Here is a 19,907-nt window from a genome sequence, read left to right on the forward strand (position 1 = left end):
ATGGTGTAAGTGGGGTATGTGCCATGTTTTAAGAGGAAGAAGAAGATGTTGGTGATACCACTGTGGCAGTACGTCGCTCAGTTTTCCTTGTACTGGCTCACTTCTAGGGGCGAACGACCACAGCCGCTGTTCCGTACTCGCGAGGTCGTGCAGATGTCGGCTCGAGGCCACCTGGGCTCGGAAGACCCGCTGTGCGACACGCGGGGCCGTGAGGGCAAGTTCTGCTTGCGGGAGTGGCGGGCACTCTCGCAGGCACAGAACGACGGCCGTGGTATGGGGGCAGGCCAGGCGGAGAGATGTGCCGCCTCTGACATTCAAGCGGGCCAGGGAAACACCTCCGGCGCTGCCATTCATTCGGGCCATGCGGACGTACTCGAAGCTCGCAGTCCTCTGCTGACCTGTCCCAAAGTGAGTCCTCATAGATGATTCCATCATCGATTGTTTTGTTTGCGCCGCAGAAGACAAGCACAGTCGTAAGAAGTTTTGGGACAGTTTTCTAACATGTCATGTGCACTGCATTAATGTTTTTATCAGATGTGTCAGCAATTTCTTTCAAAAACTAGAAAGATGTTAAAAAAACATTAGATCTTAGCACACGTATGAGCCCGGATCGTCGCTGAAGAGATGGGCTGGAACCGGGCTTTTGTTGGCCATTTTGACGGAAGGACAGCGCTGTCCTTCCATTGAACTGAGCCGACACCAACATGCCCAAGTTTTCGTTTTGCTTTTGGGGGCAACGACGAGCGCTCCTGGTTTTGGCAAGTAAGGCTTATGACCTCTGATGTGCAGGTCAGAAAAAAAGGACAAATCAAATTAAGGGAAACAGCAGACGATAACACTGCTCGCCTAATTCATCCCTTCCTATTAAGCTTTTGGAGTAAATGCTCTCACGGTAACACTGCCAACAAATTACCCGACATCTTTCAAAGCATTTCTCGTGTTTCGGAACACTGAAGACAAGTCCATCGTATATTTTTCCCGGCCAGATTCACTCTTTCACTTTTTATCATTTTTCTGTATTTTTTGTCAACAACGAAAGAAGTGCTTTATTTATTTGAAAAAAAAATAAAGCTAAATATTTTCTCTCGCAACTCGATTCAAACTCGTTGCGTTGATGAGGACTTGCAGTGTATCGAGAAGCCCGCGGTGACCTGCGGAGATTTGGTAGCGGTGTGTTCTGGCCTGAGAGAACCGGAAATTAAGATGCACTCCGTGTAATCGCGGTTAATTTGTAAGAACCTGTTACAGCCTTGGTATCTGGTGGGGGTGAAACCCCCGAAGGGACGGAGAGGAGGCTCAAAGATCAGTGGTAGCAGAAAGACCCTTTATTAAACGAAGACGTCAATATTTATACTCTTTAGCACGTGGCACCTATACCGGGTGTCCCAGCTAACTTGAACCAAGGGTTTAAAAATGAAATATTGGGGTCAGGAGAGTGAAACTACCTGCATATTGGTGACAGGCATTTGGCGCACCACAGGAAATTTTTTGTATTGCAATTACTTAACTAGTAATTAAAATAATTTTTTTTAAATTTTTAATATTGACTTTAGACACTAAGTGTGATTCGCAAAGTTGGAGAGCACTTTCAGAAACCCCCATTCCATTATTCGCCATAAAGAAAACCTTACGTGTACCTCTTTTTTCGAGCTCGAAAGAAAGCCCGCGAAATACAAAAAAAACCACGTGACGAGCGCATTCGCGCGCCGCGATCGTGCTGCTCTCAACCGTGCTTTCAGTGAACGAAATCAGCTCCGGTATTCATTCGGCGGCCCCGTTTCAGAGGCAGGCCGATATCTTGGTGGTGGTTTCTTCGGCCGTGTCAGCCAGTTCGCGCGTGACGGTGTAAATTGCAGCGAGTGCGCTGCGCTTTGCAGTCGCGATAAAGACTGCCAAGCTCGAAGTTTTCAAATGAGAGGAGTTTTATTTGCCAGTTGCAAAGAAAATAAAAGTGGCGGTTTATGGCTTGGCTGTGCGGCGATGACAGCCGTGGCATGCGGTTGTCCTGACTCCATTTCATTTCGGTTTCTTACCAATTATAAAAAGTGCTCGAATAGGTCACCTTGTGCGACGATACAGCTATGGCATCTTGTAACCAAATCAGCCGTTGCATTTCGTATGACAGCCTCAGGCATGTTTAAACAGACTTCCGTTATTTTGTCTTTAAGGTCTTGCGGTGTGGAAGTTGGTGTGCTGTACACCTTGTCCTTGATATGACCCCACAAAAAGTAGTCCAGAGGTGTCATATCAGGAGACCTGGCTGGCCAGTTCACGGGACCTAGTCGTCCTATCCATTTCTGCGGGAACGCTGCGTCGAGCCAGGTCCGAGCCTTGGCGCTGCTGTGCGCGGGGGCGCCATCGTGTTGAAACCACACATTTGTGGCCCTGGCGAGCGGTAGATCCGAAAGGAAGTCGTCAACGGGTCCTCTGAGGATATCATTGGTGTAGCGATCTGCTGTCAGCGTCTGGTCGAAAAACACAGGCCCGATCAAACTACCGTCGAAAAGTCCACACCAAACACTAAATGACCACTGGTACTGGTGCTGCGTCTGTAAAACCCAGTAGGGATTTGAATCGCTCCAGTAATGAGCATTGTGCAGGTTCACCTGTGAATTGCGCGAAAAACTAGCTTCGTCACTCCATATCACTTTGTTCAAAAAATCCGGGTCGTCCTGCATCTTTATCAGAATCCAATTAGCAAAATCGGTCCTGTTTTGGAAGTCCCGTGGCAACAGATTTTGATGAAGCTGTACATGGTACGGATGCAGGCGGTGTTTGCGCAGTATTCGCCAAACTGATGACCTGGAGACTCCGGTATCCTCGCTCACGCTGCGCACGCTTGCTTGGGGTTCCAGAGCGAACAGCGATAAAATATGCGTCTCGAAGTCCTCGTCAAAAACAGGTAGGTGCTCTGTGTCGTGTGGACGTCCCATCCGTCGCAGCGTCTCGAAGGCACGCAGGATCGTTACTGAACTTGGCCGCCTGCCTGGGTGCCATTGTTGCATAAGGTCTGCAGCGCGCCTTCTGTTCCCATGACATGCACCTAGAGCCAGAACCATGTCTGCTTTCTCTTCATTTGTAAACGGCATGTCTGCAGTGCTAGTAATCACTACACCAAAGATTCAGTCTCGCATGAGAGTGGCATAAGAAGAGCACACGACAAACTGTGCTTCACCGCTGCTTCCAGCTTTCAAAATCCTCATTAGGAAACTGCAACACACAGCCGCCAACACCTCGCGGCGAAACATTATTCCCTGTATTTCTCTTTTGCTTCTGAGTGACAAAGCAGACTCGCCATCTCAGTATCTTATCAGATTGGGACTAAGTCGTCGTCGCCGGGTGCCAACTAGCTGACGCGGACGAAAAACCCCCGCCAAGATATCGGCCTGCCGCTGCAACGGGGCCGTCGAATAAAGGCCGGAGCTGATTTCGTTCACTGAAAGCACGGTTGAGAGCAGCACGATCGCGACGCGCAAATGTGCTCGTCACGTGATTTTTTTTGTATTTCGCGGGCTTTCTTTCGAGCTCGGAAAAAGAGGTACACGTAAGGTTTTCTTTATGGCGAATAATGGAATGCGGGTTTCTGAAAGTGCTCTCCAACTTTGCGAATCACATTTAGTGTCTAAAGTCAATATTAAAAAAATTAAAAAAATTATCTTAATTACTAGTTAAGTAATTGCGATACAAAAAATTTCCCGTGGTGCGCCAAATGCCTATCACCAATATGCAGGTAGTTTCACTCTCCTGACTCCAATATTTCATTTTTAAACCCTTGGTTCAAGTTAGCTGGGACACCCGGTATAAGCCAATTACAAAGCACACACCTACAAAGACTAGACAATCCACTAAACATAAACAACCAAAACCACATATAGAACAATATATTTTTCATTTTCATTTTCTTTTAAATATATAAAAGACATGCTTTGACGAATGCAGTGTCTTTTTTTATTACGACGCAGTAATAAGTTCACAAAAATGAATTTCAATGTTGCGTCTATGATTTTTTAAGGCCATACTTTTTCCTTCAGTTAATTTTTCATGCTAAAGTTTATTCCTCATCTGAGATCAGTACATCAATTACAGATAAGTGCAGAAAGAGTTGCTACTGTGAAACACTAGAGAGGCACCTGTTGAACCTATTAGACGAAGTCTAAAGTGACAGGTGCAAAAAAAAAAGTTGTTTTTCCAACACTTCTTCCTCCAAGTCTTCAAGTCAATATGCACCACAGTATTAGATGGCTTCGCTCCTACTTTACTGCAGGACCAACTGCCCCACTGCGGCGCGGATTTCGTGGACGCTGGAGTGAGAGTTGTCCGCGATGAAGTGTGCCTCAACGGGCGCGGAAGGATGATCGCCGACGGACTCCTCACCCAGGAGGAGTGCGATACCCTGCTGAAGCTGAGCGTGAGTTCTCCGTGGCGCAAGCTTATTTTGTTCTGAACGTGATCCAATATCCCTCTACAGAAAGGTATACAACAGTTGTATCTTACCGGTACACAACAATGGGGCAGAAACGTGGAGGCTAACAAAGAGGGTTCAACTTAGTTTAAGGACAACGCAGCGAGCAAGAAAAAAAAATGATGGCGGTAATGATAAGAGACCGGAAAAGGGGAGAGTGGGTGAGGGAACAAACGTAGGTTAATGGCATCCCAGTCGAAATCAAGAGGAAGAAATGGGCTTGAGCAGGGCATGTAATGCGAAGGCAAGATAACCGCTGGTCCTTAAGGGTAACGGAGTGGATTCCAAGAGAAGGCAAGCGTAGTAGGGGGCGCCACAAAGTTAGGTGGGTGAATGAGTTTAAGAAGTTTGCGGGATGCGGTGGCCACAACTGACAACTGGCAATGGACAAGGTTAACTGGAGAGACATGGGAGCGGCCTTTGCCCTGCAGTGGGCGTAGTCAGGCTGAGGATGATGATGATGATCTATGCAACAACTGCCGAACTCCCATGTTACAAGAAGAAATCGACCGGCACCAGCGCCTTTCGATATTTTATACATGAGCCATTGTGGCTACTAAATATTAGAATGACAACGTTTTCCAAAGCAGCGCATGGACTGCATCACACTTTTGGGCAGAAAGATGGCTTTGGTTTGGTGTGTTGGGTTTAACGTCCTAAAGCGACGCAGGCTGTGAGGGACGCTGTAGTGAAGGGCTTGGGAATATTCTACCACCTGGGTTCTTTAACGTTCTCTGACATTGCACAGTACACGGGCCTCTAGAATTTCGCCTCCATCGAAATTCAACCGCCGCGAACGGCATCGAACCCGTGTCTTTCGGGTCAGCAGCCGAGCGCCGTAACCACTAAGCCACCGCGATGGTCTTTTAGACAGAGTAAAGTGGCTGGTGGACTTGGCAAGAGCATGGCGCGCTGTTAACTCTCCGCCAACCGTACAAACAGCACAAGTTTAGAGCAGTTTAAATTATGAAGCACCACTAAACGCTTTAATAGAGAACATTTTTGCTCTGTTATTACTGGTACGGATATTTGTATAGTAATAATAACTGCTTGATTGGTCTGAACAAAAATACGATACAACAATAACCAGGACTCCAAAAATCTTATGCAGCTTTAGCGGCAGTCTCGTGCTGACACTTAATAAACTGTGTGAACGTAAAATCTAAAATACCCCAGGTATAGCACCAAAGTGGCTGTCACCTTTGGCGCTGTCGGCTACCGGTGCCGCTTGTTCCTGCAGTGGGACCTGAAATATGTGAGAACACTGTACCTACTTGCATAATGGCTCTACTCGCGAAGTGATTGCATTTCCTACTTTGGCTGTGAAAATGTACCATTTGTCCCACTCATTTAATAAACGCACCGCCTGGTTTTTGTGCGCAGTCAGCCGATAACGATAGTAAATGCTCTCAGGCACCCATTTTTGAACGCCGGTGCAACTATGAATTAACTTAAGCCCGATCTGTCGAATATCGAGACTTCTTTACCGCACCCTTAGGTGCAAACAGCCAACAAGAATCTTAAGCGTAGAAAGTTGGGCTAGTTGGTTGCTAGTACTATTGTGAGTTGAACGAAAACATCTTCGACGGAGGTCCGCCTGGTTGGGTTTTGATAGTTGAGAGAAAAAACTGACGCCAACCAATATTTTAATTTTGCCCAACGTTTCGGGACCAACTCGGTCCCTTCTGCAGGGGTGACTAAAGTGTGCCAGCAGCAGCGGGGTGTTGCCTTCGCTCTCCCTTTGTTAGCACGTGGCGGAGTCCACTAACGTACGCAGAGGGGAGCGTTCCGGAAGTTCTATTCATCGCCGCCTGTGTGAGCCGGATGTGCCAAGACTCCACATGTCTCTCGAACAGGTTTGGTTCCACGGCCAAGACGCTCACCTCCTCGAAGGCTATTGGGTGGTCGGCGCGCTCGCAGTGTTCGGCGATGGAGTTGGCTTCCGAATTCATTAGCCGGACGTCATACTTGTGTTGCTTTATTCTTTGGGGGAGGTTTTTTTGTTTCGCCGAAACCCATAATAAAAAAAAATGCAGAAGACGCCTGTGTCATGCTACTCATGTTTGCCACATCAGCGCACCTTCTATTTTTCGCCTACCTGGATGAATCAACGCGTTTGCCTTCAGGTAACCAATTTCTTTTTATGCGAAGCATATTGCTAGAGCTACCACTCACGCCGTCGGCGTGGGACCCCTAGACGTCACACCACGTGACACCGTGACGTCACACCACGTGACACCGTTACGTCACACCACGTGACATCGGATGAGAGAGGCGGCCTCCACCTCGCGCCGTCGCCGTGGGACCCCTAGCCGTCACGCCACGTGACACCGTGACGACGTCGTGACGATGCCATCGCACAGACGCCCGAATGTCCTCGTGCGGCATTCCCGCGCATTTCGAACGCGCGTTCACACTCGGTGTAGGTGAAACGCTCGCTCCACCGGGCAGGCAGACGCGGCTTCCGTGGCCATCCAGGCGCTCACCCAACGCGCGTCTCGGGGTTAGTCGGCGTTCCGCTGTAGCCATGCCGTTGTCTTCCCCCACGACGAAGGCTTCTAGTGGTTGTATTAAAATGACCAAGTATGCAACCAAGGAAAGCCATGTATTACCAAGCCTAGCCCCCAATATGCTTCGCATCTGACTAGGCTTAACCTTAGCTAAGCCTCAGCCATAATTTTTTTGCGTAGCGCCACGTCGGCGAAACAAAAAAACCTCCCCCAAAGAATAAAGCAACACAAGAATGACGTCCGGCTAATGAATTCGGAAGCCAACCCCCTCGCCGAACACTGCGAGCGCGCCGACCACCCAATAGCCTTCGAGGAAGTGAGCGTCTTGGCCGTGGAACCAAACCTGTTCAAGAGACGACATGTGGAGTCTTGGCACATCCGGCTCACAGACACAGGCGGCGATGAATAGGAACGCTCCCCTCTGCGTACGTTAGTGGACTCCGCCACGTGCTAACAAAGGGAGAGCGAAGGCAACACCCCGCTGCTGCTGGCACACTTTAGTCACCCCTGAAGAAGGGACCGAGTTGGTCCCGAAACGTTGGGCAAAATTAAAATATTGGTTGGCGTCAGTTTTTTCTCTCTACTATTGTGAGACATTCCAGCGGCTAAAGAGACGAGGACGAAGGTAGACAGACAGGACGAACGCCGGACTTCAACTGAGGTTTATTTCACAAACAGCTATAATATACAAAAGGAGGCGCAAGGAAAAGTAATCCGTGACAAGATAAACCCATAATAAAAAAAAAAAATGCAGAAGGCGCCTGTTCCATGTTTGCCACATCGGCGCACCTTCTATTTTTCGCCTACCTGGCTGAATCAACGCGTTTGCCTTCTGGTAATCAATTTCTTTTTTGCGTAGCGCCACAGAAGGGCTGCTGACGCAGTTTTCTTTATCATTGATAATTCTGAACGCTTCAAAAATTTCTCGGCTCTTTTGAGTCTTAAACTTACGCATCACGCTTGTTCTTTCTAATAACGCCTTGCATGCTGGTTTGTGTGAGCAACGGCGAATGTGGTCAGCTAGGTGACCTCCGCCAGATAACGAGTGAGCTGTCCGGCGATGCTCTTGCAAGCGTTCGTTGAGGCAGCGTCCCGTCTGTCCGATGTACCGTCTGCCACAGGCGAGGGGGATGCTGTATACCACTGGCTGTACCCTACGCTGCGGTGTCGATGCTTCAGAAGAACCACTGGCTGCAGGTGAAGTCGTATCCGGCTCACCGCAGGTTACTGGTGGCATAGGCGGCTGCTTCGCAGCAGAGCAGCCACAGCTGAAGTGCCCCCGGTTGCCGCTTCCGGAACGGGGCCCTCCGCAGTAGGCGATAAGCTGCTTTCACTTACGGTACAGTTCCTGGCAATTTCTACCCTCCCACAAAGGGCAGCAGAGGCTCGTGTCATCCTTGACAACTTCGAAACGTTCCATGTTTTTGCCGTCATCGAGGTGGAAAGACGAAGGTGGTCCCTTCTTGCTGATCACTTTCCTCGGGGAAGTAACCTACAGGTCACTTTTAAAGGCAGTTTTAGGATTCCTAACTCGCACAAGGTCGCCAACATCTACTCTGGTTTCCCTTGCGACACTTCGAACGTCTGTGTAGCGTTGACTGTATTGTTGCTTTTGCTTCACCCGCTGAGGTAGTCGGTGGAGCTCTGAACAAGGGTCAGTCGAAAATATGACTGACGGGTGCCCGACAACATTAAGTCGTGCAGGAGGATTGCTGGGGCAGCTGCAGTTGTGGCATGCGGCGTGCGACAGTAAACGCCCAAGTATTCTGTTACCTTGTGACCAAGGGACTCCGCTCGAGTGCAGCTACTTGAACGAAGCTCTTAAAAACTCTATTAAACCGCTCCACTTGACCGTTTGCTTACGGGTAGTAGACGTGTGAATGCCGTAAGCGGATGCCGTGGTCCTGCAGGGAAAGCTTCGAACTCCCGGGATGAAAACTGTGGCCCGTTATCGCAAACAATTTCTTTTGGATAGCCTTCGCGCGCGGATACTGATACCAAGAAGCTTGTGACTGTGCGTGTTGTGGCTTTGTTGCAAAAGTGCATTTCAGGTCACTTAAAAAAGTAGTCGACCTGCGTGATCGCATATCGGCAATCGTGTGGCGCTCTCTCAGATGGGCCAACAATGTTCATGTCCACCTTCAGCCACGGTTTGTTTAGTAAGGGGACCGGTTTCATTGATGCAGCCGTTACTTTCGTGCTTTTGTCCGCTGCCTGGCGTATGCTGCAGGTTTGAATAACTAGCTCTACTTGCTTGTACATTGCCGGCCTCCAAAATTTTTATCTCAGCCGTGCTTTCGTTCGCATAATTCCGGGGTGAGGCTCGTGAGCAGTGGTAGTTATCCGCGCCGTAAGGGACGCGGGCGCCACAAGCGTTCGCGACGCAAAATCATTTTGTTAACCACTGAAAGTTCGTCGCGAAGTTTGACGAAGGGTTGAAGCTCAGCCTGCAGAAATTTGTGTGCAGGCCACGACAACTCTATGTATGCCTTGATTTGTTGCAGCGTGCTATCTTCCGACTGGGGCTGTTCAAACCCGTCTTTGGTAATGCAGGAAGATATATGGGCAAATGGTACCGTTTCGTCTATCAAACTTCTTTCTTCCTGAGGCGATGGCACGGGGAGACGAGAAAGAGCATCTGATACTTTATTTTTCGAACCCTTCCGGTACTTCATTGTATTGTATAATTGTACCGTAGTAGGCGCTCTGCCCATCGCGCCATCCGCAAAGGACACCTTCCTGGCCCGGGGATCAATAGAAGCCACGCTTGGTCTCAGATAGTTTTTCTGTACAGTCTGCCACAGTAAGGATTGTATAATCTGGTTGCGGTTCACCTTCACGCTGAATGCTGATAGTTGCGTAACATGTAAATAGACTGATTATAGTGTACCTCTCCCTCTGCCCTGTCTACTATCCCCTCAATCCTTTCATTTCACTTCTACACACTGCCTGCTATCCTTCCTTTCCGCTGCCCCAGCTCACGTGCTTCCAGCAGCGATGGCAGATGCCAGGGCTAGCAAAAATCTTGTCCTTCCATTTATTATGTCATTAAAACCACTTATTACTACTAGTGTGAACGCTAGTTGGGCTCTCTTTGGATATATTTATGAGCCTCTGGGCGAGTTATCAGAGCAGATTTAAAGTAAAAGTTGTCTGTGGTTTCGAGCATGGTAACCATCCTAAAGAGCGCATGTTGTGTTGTATAGAAGGGGAGTTGCACCAGATGAAATACTCATTCTACCACCCAACTTTTTCTCCCATCTTTACCGTTTCAAACGTTTTCTGAATAGCTTACGCCTCTTGATGAACGCATATCGCAAACTTTCAGAGACTGTTTGGGAAAGGGTGTGTTCATAATGAGAGAAAATACGGTATATTAAAAATCTAGCACTACAAGGAACACTGGCCGGTTTTTTGGCGTTCGGCGTTCAAACAAGTTTATTCGATAAACAACGGCACACAGAAGTGCTTGTCTGACATTTAACCCTCTTCTACATCTCCCGCGATCCCCTAATATATAAAACCATTGCAGCATTTTTTTTACTTGCCACACTGAGCGAAAAGCCGCCTGCGTGTGCGGGCGTGCGTGTGTGTGTGTAAACTCAATGGTACCCATAAAAGGTAGCGTCCTCATGCAACCTGGCAGGGGGCGTTTAAATTAATGATTGGTCTCGTGAGGTTGCTCGGGATAACCTTTGTCGCACAAGTCCCACCGGTAGCAGCAGCTGCCACCCCAGCGCACTGGTGCATCGCTTAACCACTGCACCAGTGTGCCAGTAGTTGTATGAGAACTCCCAGGGATCTACGAATGCTAAATAGAGAAAGACCACTTCAGCAAATGTGGGCATTAACACATTAGCTATCGCGTCATATCCTTGGTGTTGGCCGGAGCGGGGGCCACCACCGTACCACGGCCCCCGCTCGCGGGCGGGCTTATGCTTCTCACAGGTAAGCAGACTTATGCCTCTGCTGAATTTTCTTTTACAATGCCCTCAAGGTCATAAATACATTAAAACGGGGAGTAGTTATACAAAATAATGCAAAGAAGCATTACAATATGAACATAACTGTACAAAATAGTTGCTAGTCATGCAATATTAGCTAATGATTTGTTGCATAAACGTTGATCATGAGTCAGTCCCATTGCTGGAAGGTGATTTCGACACTTCGAATGCTCAGGGTATAAAGGAATAAAGTAAGTTTTGGTTCTGCAAAATTGCACTCGAGCCTTGTGAGTGTGATTCATAAACGTTGCGTGCAGGTAAGTGTGGTGAAAATAATATAGCAAAGGCAAAGATGTATACTGCGACAAGTTGCGAGTGGTGGTAGACCAAGAAGCTGGCAGTTCTGTTGTAGTTGAGGAGAATAAATCCAACAGTATCATTTTGGAGAATTTCTATGTGCGTTTTCAAATTTTGCTCTGAGTGCAGCTTTATTGTCACTGCTCTGTCGCTGTATCATTCCGATTGGCGCATTTAAATATGGGCAGTTTACAAGGCATGCGCAGAGCAATCCAGAGTGCACATACTCCTAAAGAAAGTTGTAAATAGCATGGCGCAGTGTGCCGTTGTTCCTCAGTCGATCTCACGGCTGCTTCTGAGGGTGTCGTCATGCAGTCGCTCGTGACTGGGCGAGGGAAGATGGGTGACCCCAATCTAGCGATTAAACTCGTCGTCTGTTTGATGGTCGTTAGATAACTTTTTTTATCGGACACTTATAGCCTTTCTCTGGCTCCATCTCCACAGGAATCGGGAATCCCCGGCCATGGCTACTCGATGAGAGGAGCGCGCCCTCTCTCGAGTAACGAGCTGTTCATCGGGGTCGACGCGGAAGAGCTAGTCGAGGTGAGAACTGCAGTTCACCACAGTAGGGCGAGTAACTTTATTGTTTTGCATATTTGTTTAATTTAGGCTAGTTGAATGTAGCATTATTGATCCATGGTAATTTGGGTGCGATACGCATCATGGTCGTCGGCGTGGGCGCGTCATATTGGAATTGAAAAAAACTGGAGGCAATACTTAAGCTCTGCGTTAAAGGAATGGCGCGAAAAAGTTAGTGTGTTAATTCCCATATATGCGTAATTAGTCACTCTCGACTTTGCATTCATAGATCACTGGGAGTCCTCATACCACTTCTGGCGCAGTGGTGCCGCAGCCGTTAAATGACGCATCACTTCCCTGCGATGTCAGGTGCTGCCCCCGTTGGCGCTTGTGAGACCCAGATTGCTCTTCCGGAACAACCTCTTGCAGCCAATCATTAATGCAGCCAATCATTGCAAGCTGCCACGGTGGTCAGCTTGCAATGATTGGCTGCATTAATGATTGGTGTGGTCAGCTTGCTCGCAATCCGGTGGTCAGATTGTGATGACGTCACAAGGTCACGTGACCCAGATGGCCCTCCTAGGTTGCTTCGCCGGGGATTTTTTGTTCATAACACCGACGACGACACCCGATTTTCTGAACAGGAGGAGCCTTAAAGCTGCGACGTTAAAACTTTCAAGGTTGCGTTTTATTTCTTACAGTTATCCTTGTATGGCTGTGAAGTGGCCTCTCTTGTATGTGCCATCTGTTTACAAGTCTTCACCTAAGCATTGCCTATGTAGTCTTTGTAGCGGGCACCAGCTGGTCTTGGGCTAGGTACAGGGAAGGTGGTAAGCGGTAAATTGGGCTACAGTAAGTACGCTAGTCCCTCAATTTTCTTCGTTGGTTGTTATCTCTTTAGCGCCTGCAGAAGTCCACGGACAACGCGACAGCAGCGAGGCTCATGTTGCGGGCTTCCCGCAAAGCGAGGCTCCTCACGGAAGCCTACTTTAGGCTCGACAAGAGGCTCTACACGAACTTCGTCCACCTGCAGTGCAGGATCTCTCTGCCGAGTGAGCTGCACGCTTGCCACATGCACCTGTGCTACGATCATTGCACCCACATACTAAATGATAGCCGTGCACCTGGCTTCAGTAGCGTTAATGTTTTCTTATAAGAGGAAAATATGCAGCGCGAAAAAAAGAAGCATGGACGACAGAAGAAAGACACAAGCGCTGACAGTACCAACTGGAAAAGGTTTTTTTTTTTGCACGTGCAATAAATACCGTTGATGGAAGGGATGATAAAACACCACGTGATCAAGCATGAAGTAAAAGAAAAGGAAAACCAAAAAAGGCCGCAGGCAAATCTCGAAGCATAAACTCAAGATTTTAGGTGTGACGGTCCCTTCTTGAAAGTGACTGATTGTGTGCTGACGCATGTCTCTCCCCTTTTGTCGATGATGAATGCCTCGAAGATTTCTCTCGCTGTTTTCGCTTTATATCTTCGTAATACGCGCGTTTCGTGCAGCTTTGGTGCACAGCTATTGCAATCTTTGCAATGCAGTGGCAAATTGCTACTTTCTGCGAACACAAAAACGTAGCTTATACGAGTCATCCACCAACGCTCTTCTCCGCTTCAGCTATTTTCGAAGTCAGCACTTAATCCAACGCATGTTCTAAGAGAAATGAAAGCATTGAGTCTAATAATTACCGAATCAACGTCATTTGGAACCAAATTGGATATTTTGCGCGACCGTTTTGCTGCCTCGTAAGTCTACTTCAGGTCAAAATTTAAATGACTGAAATGGCTTGCGGTAGCCATCTACCCCCGCAGGAGCACCTGCAACTGCACCATGACGTCTTGGTGCTCAGATATTTTATTGCGAAAGCACTAATCAGGAGGTTCAGAACTTAGCAAAATCGTCTAGCCTTTGTCTCTCTGAAAGCAACCTGAATCGCACAAATTCCACCGATGGCAGCAACTGCCAACTCGAAACAGGAGCGCACTACACGGTGCACCACTACGCCAAAAGTGGTATGAGGACTCCCGGGGATCTGTGAATCTTAAGAAGAGTAAGATCATGTTTTCATACTTGAATAGGCCGTACTTTCGCACGAATGTTGTAAACATTCTCAATTTTTTCGCATTGTGAGTTCTGCACCAAGGCAGGCACCTCAAAAATCTTCGGGCTATAATACGCTGAAAGTGGAATTGACATTTGCGAATACCGGATTTCCCTTCGCCCGTTCCGCAGTTGACCAACTTCGCATTTTAGGAACTGAACTGCATCATTTTTGTAAAATTCGCGGTAATAACCACCTTTAGTGAAGCTAGGATTTTGCTTTTGTTTCGCCATTTTCAAACTCAAAACACATAGTCGGAGGACTTCATATTTTTATGCAAGCCGAGCGCAAGGGAAGGCTGACGAGCACGTGAAACACAGGTCATAAGTTTGCAGTCCGTTTCGAGCAGTCCATATCAAGATATGCGCCTTCAGTTTACCTAAAATGCTACCGTAGTCGGTGTTTTTAGCTCAAAATGTGATTCAAATCTGCAGATTCGACGACAAACAGGACCGACCTGAGCCACACGATCCACTCGGACAACTGCGACTTCGAGGACAATGCCACCTGCAAGTGTCCGGACTATAAGCGATCCCTGTCATTTCGTGACTACAGGTACTACGTGTTGTACGCAATGTAAAACGAGCCCTCAGCTCGCATTTATTATTGAAGCGTCAAGCGTTATATGAATCTTTGCTCCTCTTGAACTGACGTCATCAAGCGTGTGCAACATACGTGACATGCCATAACATCACGTGGCATACCAGATGAGGAAATTCCTCATCTGTGTTTTTCTAGGCAACGCAGCCAGTCATATTAAGCCACCTGTCGCAGCTGGACAGTCTTTTAAGCAGCCTACGCTCGCTCTCTCTCCAAGCTCTGCAGCCCCCGGATTCCTTTCTGCTGAGTTGGCCTTTTTCTTTTCACAGTTTTGCAGGTCAACCGGTTAATCATCATTAGCAGCCATCATGTCGGGACAAAATGCACCTTCCCCACCCTAACACCATTCTCACTTCCCACCCTCCTCCCCGCCACCAGACCTTACACCTCGGATTAATGACCTTATTTAAACCCCGGCAATGATGAACGCTTTGCCCAGGCGAAGAGAAGTCCTTCTGTCGAAACATTGGCAAACACCTTGAGGTTTTCCCTACGCTGCTCACTTTGTGGTTGTCATTGAAAGAGGTGGTTATGAAGAGGGTGGAGGAATGCGCTCTCTCAGGGGGGCTCCACAGCAGAATACAGGGCTATGGCTGAAACGAATATATAACACCTTTGGCTGGTTCATGCTCCAAGCTTTTAAGCCTAGCCTCTTGTGTTATCATCTTTTATCTTTTAGTGCGCTAGCACAGAGATCCCCGCTCACCTATTTCGCCACTGTCTGTCTGGAGAAGCTGGTTGCTCGGGATAAGCAACCGGGGTCGCACAAGCCCCATCGGGGGAAGCATCTGCCATCGCAGGGCAGTGACACATCGCTTAACCGCTGCACCACTGCGACAAGAGTGGTAGGAGGACTCCCAGGGATCTATGAATGTAAAGTGGAGAATGACTTGTTCTCATATATATATATATATATATATATATATATATATATATATATATATATATATATATATATATATATATATATATTACGCAAACGAGGGAAGGGTGATGAGAGGCCCCTTATAAATATGAAAGAAGCCAACAGCCACAGAAACCAAAGGAAACAGGAGATTTTTTTAAAAATTAATTTATTTATTTTGTACTGTTGTTCGATTTAGAATATTACTGAATATGTTATCGCTTAAAGCTAATTGATTAGAAAAGCAGAAGAAAAAACAACCACTAGCCGCCGGTGGGATTCGAACCCACGACCTCAATTAGCTTTAAGCGATAACATATTCAGTAATATTCTAAATCGAACAGCAGCACAAAATAAATAAATTAATTTTAAAAAAATCCCCTGTTTCCTTTGGTTTCTGTGGCTGTTGGCTTCTTTCATATTTATAACGGGCCCCTCATCACCCTTCCCTCGTTTGCTTAATATATATATATATATATATATATATAGGTACAGTATTACGACAAACGCGACTGTTCTTTTAACGTTTATTTTGCCAACAGTTTCGGGAATGGTATTCCCTTCGTCAGGGCAGGCTTACAATGAATCCGTTTCGTCAATATAAGGACACAGAACAAGCGAGGAGGTATAATCTCCGCCCTCTAAACAAACTTGAGAATGAGGGCAGGGGACCGTATAATAGGCAGCACGACAAGTCTCAAACGGGCCGCGGCTGAACAACAACCAGAAAAAACAAACGGGGAGGTGGAAATGGTAAAGTAGTAGCAAAGAACGAGCCTGAGCAGCACAGCGATAGAAGGGGCAAAAGAGCGTTAGACCCGGCTCTCGGCGCACACGGAAGCCGCTACCCCCCCCCCCCCCCCCCCTCCGCGCCCCTCTCCAAATACGCGCACACCCCCGCAAGACGCCGCCGGGTCCGAGCGGGCGGCCCGTATCAGGTATCCTGAGACGCTTGCAAGGGACGCGTTCGAGAGACGGCCAAGCGTCTCAGGATACCTGATACGGGCCGCCCGCTCGGACCCGGCGGCGTCTTGCGGGGGTGTGCGCGTATTTGGAGAGGGGCGCGGAGGGGGGGGGGGGGGGGGGGTAGCGGCTTCCGTGTGCGCCGAGAGCCGGGTCTAACGCTCTTTTGCCCCTTCTATCGCTGTGCTGCTCAGGCTCGTTCTTTGCTACTACTTTACCATTTCCACCTCCCCGTTTGTTTTTTCTGGTTGTTGTTCAGCCGCGGCCCGTTTGAGACTTGTCGTGCTGCCTATTATACGGTCCCCTGCCCTCATTCTCAAGTTTGTTTAGAGGGCGGAGATTATACCTCCTCGCTTGTTCTGTGTCCTTATATTGACGAAACGGATTCATTGTAAGCCTGCCCTGACGAAGGGAATACCATTCCCGAAACTGTTGGCAAAATAAACGTTAAAAGAACAGTCGCGTTTGTCGTAATACTGTACCTAAACTAGTAAACTGGGCCATTGGAACCCCTACTGAATACTATATATATATATATATATATATATATATATATATATATATAGGCATTAAATCATGAATGGTATCGCATCATAGCTATAAGGCGGAGCTAAAGGCTCCTGTAGCAACGCCACCTCTTCAGGGCGGAGTGCGCGAGGAAGATGAAGTTACACGAGCCGGGTGGCAGAAAGGCCCCTTCCCTCCAGGGAAGTACCCTCCAGTTTGAGTTCGTAGCAATAGGGCCTCCACTCACCGATTTCGCCAACTTTTATCTCAAGACTGCTTGACCTAGAAAGCCGATCCTCGAACCAAAGCGCTAGCGCACCTAATTCGCATCTAACCTAACCGAACCTAATCGATCGTAATTTTTTTCTTAATAACCACTCGGTCTCACTTTTGTTGTTGGCCATTCAGGTATGTCATGCTGACAACAGTGGGCTACTGCTTCCTTTCTTCTCTCCAAACTTGCAGTGCCTCTATATACTTGAACAGCGACTTCCATGGCGGCCAAACCGTGTTCACCAAGACGCCCCGTACAAGCATTCGAGTAAGTCAAGGCTTCGTGTTTATTCGTGTACAGTAACTGAAAGAATTTAGTTTTTCTACGGTTCGTCCAAACCTTTTCGGTTTTTTTATTCCATAAAAGCAGAGGATGTACCACAGTGACCTCGTATATTTTGGACTTGTAAAATGGATTAGAGGAAAAAATAGCGCCAAACCATGCGTACCACAAGAAATGAACAAGGACGAGACACAAGCGCTTGTGCCTCGTCCTCATTCCTTTCTCGTGGTATGCATGTTTTGGCGCTATTTTTCCCTCTAATTCAAGCATGCACCAACTAGCCCAAAAAAGAGGTGTAAATTGTAAAATGGAGTTTCGTGAAAATGCGGTGCATTTAGAGCTCAGATATTATAGCTGCTTTCAACGCTTTTGTGTCGTCGTCTCAAACTTTGGAGTCTCAGCTTAGTTCCTTCACCATGACATAACCGCCTTCCGGTAGTTATCGGTCAATTAACCGATCTAATTAATTAATGTGATTAATTGATGATTACTAATTAGGTGTTAAATATGTTCGCGACTTTAATTAATCATTAATTGATTGATTGAATTTCGATTAACTCCGATTATTCCCTCGTTTCATCTCTGTACCCCTTTCCGGTTTTCAAATTTGTCGCCACGCATTGGTTATGCCCACACTTCCGGTTTTCAAATTTGGCGCCACACGTTGTCCTGGCTCTGCCCACTGCCAGAGTCAGCGTAGTCGTAGATTTGCGACGTTGTGGAGGAAAGGAGGGTCATGTAGAACCGTCATTCGAGGGACGCATTATAACTCAGGAAAAATTTGGGGGGCACTAACTCATTACATGTGTGATGCGGTTGCATAGCGGCACTTGGCCCTTGAGCGCGATGAACTTCCGGTCAGTTGACGTCACATTCCGGTGTGATGAATTTACTTCTGGTTTATTTTACGTCCTTTCCGGTCTGATGACGCCACTTCCTGTTTAGCTGACGTCACTTCCGGTCTATGCGATTAGTCACGTCTGGTCATATGACTCATACAGAAACGCATAGTTGCCACTCTCCGCTTGTCACTTCCGATCTGATATGACTCGCACTCCCATGCACAGTTGCTACACACAGCATCAAGGCACTCCAAGCCGTCAAGGCACCCAAGGCACCCATATACCAATACAAAACTGCGTTGCCTAATCTCGACCGTGACATTACGGCGTCAACGCGAAATCGTCTGACGAGCTTCCTATGCCATAGCATAAAATGAGTTTCCTTTGCTATTACCTACTGGTCATCCACGGCGAGTCTGAGTTTCACTTTAGAGTGAAGAGAGCTATTCCAGGAAGAAAGGAGGGAGAGGGTAGAGGAACAAGAGCAAGCAATGTTGGTTTGTAGAATAACCCTAGTTGGATACTGTCTACTTGGTGTAAAAGTTACGACTGATGGTCCTCTTCGGTGCGGTTCTTGTGCATTGAAGGCTAAGCGAGATCTTCAAGCGTCTAGATCTGCGTGGACTCAATTTGCGTCCATGCCCCCACGCTGTGCAGGCCATTCTGAGACCCAAGTGCGGTCGAATGCTGACATTCGCGAGCGAAACCGCGCACGGGGTGCTTCCTGTCTTCTCCGGTCGGCGCTGCGCCCTGCTCGTCTGGATGACGCACACGGAGGGGCAACGAGAAGCCACCAGACTAGACCTGAAGAGAATGCTGCGGGACATTGAAAAGCGCTCGCAAAACGCCACATTGTTTGGGTGAAAACTGCGTGCATTTTTTCCCGTCCTAAGGAGGTTGGCAAAAGACGAATCTTCCGACCAGCGCTGGAGCAGTGTCCGATCGAATGTATCCAGTGTGGTATTATTGGTTTTAGCTAGAATATCCTCCTGTATGGATTTAATGAATCTAATAAATGAAAAGAAAAATATACCTCCTAGGTTGCTTCTATGGTTTTTTTTTTTAATTTTTAGCTCTCGGTCGACGACGTCGGATTTTCTGAGACACGAACTGCTTGACGCTATAGCGTTAAAATTATTCACATGTGTTGGGTGTATGAGCGTAGAGCCAACAAGCCTCATTTTTCGCACACTTCTTTCTTCCTTTCTTCTTTCACTCCCTCCTTTATCCCTTCCCTTACCGCGCTGTTCGGGTGTCCACAATGATATGCGAGACAGTTACTAAGTCATTTCCTTTCCTCAAAACCAATTTTAATTTTTTTCCATGCACTGAAAGCTTGTTAAGAGAAGTATATTGTGCTTTCCACCTCGTCTTACGCTGTCTGCAAGTCATGGAAGCAATGAATTAGAAAAAGCGCAACAATGGGGGCGGCACGTTTGGAGGCAGAGGGGATCTTCGAATAAGGTTTAGCTCTTTCCGGCGAATAAAATGTTCTGCAATCAATCAAAGGTTTAGTTTTCGTTACTGTAAGCCTGCATCGCAGAAAGAAGCCGGTGTCAGGATTGAGTGACGAGCAGACACCAGAAGGTAAGAGAAAGGAGGACGTAAAAAGAAAAGAAATTTTGCTGTTATTCCCTG

The 19,907-nt window shown here is 47.6% G+C and overlaps 1 protein-coding gene across 1 annotated transcript; it reads left to right on the top strand.

The window, feature by feature from the left end:
* Nucleotides 1-19,133, top strand: LOC149365352 (prolyl 3-hydroxylase 3-like). Its single transcript, XM_089568392.1, has 7 exons — nt 1-5; nt 108-408; nt 4,265-4,408; nt 12,694-12,844; nt 14,332-14,452; nt 17,337-17,412; nt 18,927-19,133. The coding sequence occupies exons 1-7, from the start codon at nt 1-3 to the stop codon at nt 19,131-19,133; spliced, it is 1,005 nt and encodes a 334-aa protein (XP_089424518.1).
* The last annotated feature ends 774 nt before the right edge of the window (nt 19,134-19,907 follow it).

Source organism: Amblyomma mixtum, chromosome 1 (genome assembly GCF_055824585.1).
Source record: "Amblyomma mixtum isolate Tamu chromosome 1, ASM5582458v1, whole genome shotgun sequence".
Classification (NCBI taxonomy): domain Eukaryota; kingdom Metazoa; phylum Arthropoda; class Arachnida; order Ixodida; family Ixodidae; genus Amblyomma; species Amblyomma mixtum.